Source organism: Haemorhous mexicanus, chromosome 9, assembly GCF_027477595.1.
Source record: "Haemorhous mexicanus isolate bHaeMex1 chromosome 9, bHaeMex1.pri, whole genome shotgun sequence".
Lineage (NCBI taxonomy): Eukaryota > Metazoa > Chordata > Aves > Passeriformes > Fringillidae > Haemorhous > Haemorhous mexicanus.
In genome coordinates, this window is record NC_082349.1 from 10,072,986 (window position 1) to 10,079,075 (window position 6,090).

General features: G+C 48.6%; 1 protein-coding gene across 1 annotated transcript in view; it reads left to right on the plus strand.

The window, feature by feature from the left end:
• EIF2B3 (eukaryotic translation initiation factor 2B subunit gamma) overlaps nucleotides 1-2,344 on the plus strand; it is a 103,970-nt gene extending 101,626 nt beyond the window's left edge. The window contains exon 11 of the mRNA XM_059853942.1: nucleotides 2,128-2,344. Within this exon, the coding sequence (XP_059709925.1) occupies nucleotides 2,128-2,180 (53 nt within the window). The 3' untranslated portion in view covers nucleotides 2,181-2,344. The remainder of the gene's footprint in view (nucleotides 1-2,127) is intronic.
• Nucleotides 2,345-6,090: the final 3,746 nt, after the last annotated feature.

The window sequence follows — 6,090 nt, forward strand, 5'->3', positions numbered from 1 at the left end:
CGTGGAGGATGCTGTCTGAAATGAAGCAAGAAGTTCCTTATTAAAAAGTATTGCTACAGATAACCTATATATAGAACTGTAAATTGACATGGCTCTCTATAAGCCTAGATGAAGGCATGTTTAATCTGCAGAGGCATAATATAATTACTCTCACTGGATAGTAGCCAGGGTCTTATTCACATCATAGAAATCAACATGATAGATAGTCTGCTTGGAGGAGGTTCAGGAATGGAGTCACAGGAGTTGCTACAGGGCCTGTTGAGATATATTGGGAAAGTTGTTGGGGGTGAGGAATGTTATAGCAAGAAATGCTGCAGGTTGGATTTGAGGTACCTTGGCAAGGCTGTGTGGGGTCCAGGACGGGAGGAGAGAAGCGCTGAAGGCTGGACTTGGGGCTATTGGCAAGAGCTGTCCTGGAGAAGTTGTGTGGTGCTACCTACATCATGCTTGCACTTGGCACTTGTACAGTCAGCCCCTCATTTTCCTGAGCATTGCATCCACCTCTGCTCATCCTGCCCAAAGTGCTGGAGATTGAGCTCCAGGATGTTAATGTGAGGCTCCAGGACTAATTACCACTTTACAATAAATACCCTGAGCAAAGAGCTAAATGTCTCAATCTGATGCTGCAGGAGAGAGGCAGCCCCTTGGTCTCCTTATTTTAGCCTTCACAAAGGGTCTCTGAAAGCAAGTGGTGTGGCTCACTCATTCTGTCCCTCACGCTGAGAAAATTGCATATGATCCATATGATTGTGGGGTTGAGTTTATAGAGTACAATTTGATCAAACCTTTACTGGAGCAATGATTTGCACAGTACAAAGGTTGTATCTTGAATTTTAAACCAAGAGAAGCACCGTGTTGGCCCAGCCACTTTGGGGATTGCCAGGAATTTCTTCCTTTAGCCAAAGGTGGCATATTTGTTGTTTTGCAATGATCTTGCAAGATCCACTCCCCTGAGGGGAGGAGTTTTAGGCAGGTAAATAAAATGCAACTCATCATTTCAATCATCCTTGGCTATCTACCCCCACTGCTGTGTAAGGTGTGGGAGACACCAGAGCCTTCATTGGTGTATCCCAGCCCCTCACAGGCCTTGACACTTTATCCCAGGCTCCAGAGACAATTGTTATTCCTAATTGCAGGAGGTAAGATGAAGAGCCTGGGGGCGTGGGACACAGCACCTGAGCTCCACCTGAATAGGTGTCCAGCTCCTGGAGGGTGGTTTAGATTCACCACCTCCCCCACAGTACCCTGAGGACACCCACTTAGAGCACACCAGCTTTGTGTCATGCTCTGAGGCCACAGCTTGGGTTTTTTAGGCACTGGGCTTTCAGTTGCGTGTTTTTATTATTTTGGCTTTAGATCCTTTATTTGCAGTCCTTCCCTGACAAGCTGCTTTTGCATTTTAAAGGGAAGGCTCTTTCAGTACAGTGCATTAACAGTGCTGGGGCAGGGACTGGCACATTAATGTGTCCACTGGGGCTGTGCAAAGCTCCTGGGAACAGGCAAAAGAATGACCTTGCAGAAATTGCCCCTCCAACAAATTTGCTCCACAGGAGGGTCAGGTTTAAATTTAAAAAAAAAAAAAAAAAAAGAAAATAAAATAAAATAAAACACAAAAAACCTCATGTTTTTAAGCTGCCAGGGCTGAGTTGAGATTGCTGAGAGGATCTCACACTGCCTCGGTGATGGGCCCCTGGTGCTGAGCAGCCCTTTTCCCCCCAGCATCCAAAGAGTTTGGGGTAGACAGTGCTCTTTAGGGCCAGGGCGGATTACTGATCTTTGATTTTATGTCTAATCTCCATGTTAGATGTTGATGGTTCCTTGCCTTGACCTAGGTGTACACCTGTCAGTAGCAGCTGTGACTTCCGTAGGGCCTCTCTTGTTTATTAGTGACACATACATGTGAAAACTCTCATTAGAGAAATCTCCTGGTGTTTAGTCAGTTGTTTAGGCTTTCACCATGTGTGTGGGATACTGTCAGAGAGACATTGGAGTTCAGCAAATCTCTGTTTGAGTTCTCCAGAATCTGCTTTTCTCATTTGTTTTAAAGTTGCAGATTTGAAAAATGCAAGCTCTGAAGCTCTGCTGCAAAACTCAATTGCTCTTCTTTTCCTCCCTCTCTCTTTTCAGCCAAACATGTTAATGAAGTCATTGTGGGCACCGAACAGCTGATGGAGATATAACCCGAGTAGCTTTTAAAGATGATTTTATGGAAGCCAGCAGCAGAACCAGATGTTCAAGCATCGTAAGATCATCCGTACAGATCAGTACTGGCATGGTTTACCCTGTCATTGCTCCTTTCCTGTTCAGCTTTATATTTATGTCTTAATAAAGGAGTATTTGCAGAGCGGAGTGTCCGTGGGCCCCTCCCCCCTCATTGGGATGCGCGCGGGTTGGTGCCGGGTTATATCGGCTCCTGCGCCCGGCCAGCGCACTGTACTTTTCCAGCAGAAGGGAGAGCAGGGACCACACAGACTGTGCCCACTCCAAAGAATGACTTAGCCGCCCTCCCTGCGGTGTAAATCACGTCCCTGCAGTCCTGCACCACCGTCCCTGAGCCTGGGAGAAACTGCTCAGGATGCTGCTTGTGCATCTCATCAGCACAGCAGGCAGACAGTGAGAACAGCGGCTGTGCCGGCTGCTCTTTGCAGCCCGGCAGCTTCCCCGACCTCCTCCTCCTCTCTGTCTCTCATGATGCTGCCCCTCCGCACAGAAGTGTTTAATCTGTGCCTCTTCTCCTCTGTAATGCAGTCAAAGAGTTTGGCACCCATTTCCATCTGGGCTGAGTTTGGTCTCATACTTTGAAATTCTGCCCAAGAGCAAGTATGTGAGAGCTGGTGGAGCTGAAGGAAGCATGAGGTGTGAACAGTGGGTACTCCTTGCCTTATTTTGATGGTTCTTCCTGTCAGTCCTCTGTTCCTAATCCCAGACAAGAGGTCTCTCCCCACACTTGGATGATCTGTGGATGACTGTACCTGTGTCTCTGAGATGAGTCGCTCGTGTTAACGTGAAACGCACAGCCTTGTGGTCAGGGCCTGTGCCAGGATTGTAAAGCACCTGGATGGGATTGAAACACAAGCTGTTCTTTAATGTTTATAAATTGGACACAAGTTCCTACCTAAAAGCTGTTTATTAGAATGTAGTACTATTGAACGGGACATTTATCTACCCCTGGCAGTTTGACATCCAGAGGTGCTTACAGCAACTGGTGGGGATGGTATTTCATTAACTGAAGTGATAAATGTTAAATGTGTGCTTCATGGGTATCTGTGACCCCAAGGAGAGTTACCATTTCCTAGTTAATTTGACAGGAGAGAGATTATAATCCAGACATTCCCTGAGTTTCATAACCAAAATCCTTCTTCTAAAGGACCAGATTGGAATGGAAACTGTGGGTAAGGACGAGCTTCGAGGTCTGTGACAAGCTGCAGAGAAGAAATGCACTGCAGTTCAGCTCCAGCTTTGTGCTGGAGGTTTTGTCTCGTGTATGTGCGCAAACATGTTCCTAAGGTACGAAGCCTTTCTCATCCAAGGATCGCAGAGGTTTTACAGAGGTTAATTAAAGAGAGTTCTTGTCTCTGTGTGCGGCAAGGGAGAGAGGCTCCATTTTGGGTGTGTAGAAACAGAAGCAGAGTGGAGTGTAATTACCTGGCTTTGCATTTTACCAGAAGGCTGGCAGAGCCTTGAGAGGTTTGCAGGGACTTTGACTCACAGTCCTTTTGCTGAAACACAAAGCCTTCTCCCCCCTCTGTTTTTAGGATACATCTTCTGAGAAGTCTGCATTGCCTTGTTTAGCAGCTACAGCTTTACCTCCTTGTGCCTTAATTATATGTTAAATTCTCAGTCCTTTTGTTTAGCTAATTTAAGAAGAGGGTGGGGGGCTCTTTACTGTGTCGGTTAGAATTTAGCATTAATTTAGTGTTCTCTGACACTTGAAAACCTGGCTAAGATTTGAGGCATTTTCTTTTCCTTTTCGCCTTTTACGACCTGCAGGTGTTTGGTGTGAGATAAAAGTAGATCCCAAAGTGAGATTTCACAGCACAAATTATCAAAGTGAAGATTCCCTCTTGATGTAGTCTACGTGTGTGGCAGTAATTATGAAAAATAGTTCAGGATAATAGGGCCTTCAGGAATCCCAAGAGAGGCACTGGGAGGTTAACCCTTCCTCATCTAACCTGGCCTCCACACTGCTGTCATCATCAGGTGAGCATGTGATGGGTTGGGCCAGGCAACTTCACAAACCGAGTGATGTTGGAGTCATTGAGAAAACTGGGGAGGTGACTGAGGACATCAAGTTCTGTTCTCAGGTAGTTTTGGATGTGACTGTTTGGTCCCAGGTTACAGAGACATTCTGGAAGGTGTTACTGGTACAGGCTGCTCACCAACTTTTAGGAATGGGGCACCTCTCAGACACAAATAAGCTGCTCTGTCACACCCAGACAGCTGAGCATTACAGCTCGTGCCCATCACAGTGTTACTGGTGTCAAAGTGGTGCTCTATAGGCAACATTTCTCTGAAGGAGATGAAAGTTCTCCAGCTCTGCAGGTGCATGCTCTTTCTGGGCAAACTTGTCCTGAACACTTCTTTGGCGGATGTAACACCAGGGTTGCTGTGGAAAGGTTCTTGCAGTGGCTTGTCACATGCTGGATCTGCATGGGGTAAAGCAGAGGTTTACCTGATGTCCTGATGGCTAGCAGGACCACAGACTTGTGATCTTTCCTGAGTGGTGTCTTGCCAGCTGCTCCCAAAAGGCTTTTCCTGTCACCAGGGCAGGAGGGTTGGTGTGTGTGTCTACACCTGGCCACACTTCTTCCTGTGGGTCCTGCCCTGCTGGCACACCATAGCAGGGGCACCTGAAGCTCTGACCTCTTACTCTGGCTCCTATGAGAGCTGGGTGCAACTGGCAGCAGCTCTGCAGCCAGGTCCTTGCCAAGATTTTTGCAGCCAAGCCCATTTGTAAGACACAGATTTGGGAAGAGCAGTTGTTGGGCAGTTGCAGACATCCAGAGCGGTGGCTCACTCCCCTCAGCAGTTCGTGTTTGCTTTTGTAGGTGGCTGTTGGGATCTCTCAAGAAGCAGCAGCTCATCTGATCCCTTCTGCAGTCAAACCAAAGCAGATGGCTCCCATCTTCCTGGCAGCCCTGGAAGAGAGCCACATGAGGTGAAGACAAACAGGGATGGTGGGCTTCCCATCCCCATGGTGTTCAAATGGACACAAAAACTTTGCACCTAGCTCTGATCTTGCTTTTAGGACAGTTTTTTGGCTTTTGTGCAGGAAGAGGAGAGCAGAGCCTGAGCAGTCATATGGTCTCAGGTACAGAGGTCTGGCTCCCCTGCACACTCGGTGTCGCCTGTCCAGGTAACATTGTGTGTGCAGCCCTAGCAATAGGACTCTCCTGAACCTCTCAGGGTTGGGATCACAAGGACTTGACAATCTTTTATTGCCATCAGTCTCCAAGGTCGATTGTGCAGAGCCATGCTCCTGCTGGCTTCCTTGCTGATTTCTGCACCCTACTGACCTTCCTCTGGCTGCCTGGGAAGAGTGCTTTTCACCATGCACCTGGCCACCCTTTGGACTTCACTGATCCAGAGATGAGAATTTTCCTAATAAAACCCCACAGGTCTGGGGAACACCATTGTTTTCCAGAGGTGCCTTACTGCCTTCACGCTGGCCCAAGTCCCCAGTGTGGGCCAGTAGTGGCTGCTGTGGTCCCTGCCCAAGGCTGAGATCAAGCCCCACGTGGGGCTCGCAGAGGAGCCGCCTGTGCCGGCGGCGGTGGTGTGATAGACGCACGTTGCACAGTGTGTGGTGTAATCCAGCCCTGGGACACCGCAGTGCTGCCTTCCCATCACACACAGCCACTCCTGTGGCCTTTGGTTATCTGTTTTAAAGGATTGATTATTGCAGTGGGCAGTTGGGGCTGGGGCCTTTGGCATTGCAGGCTGCCCACTGTGCCCTGACCTGGCCCGTCCCAGAGCCATGGGGGAGCGCAGAGCACAGGGCCCTTCTCACTGGCCACCTGCAGAGTTAATTTGGGGATGTGGAGATTCCCTCACCAAATGGGAGGGGTGCCTTCCCAGCACCCCCCCACC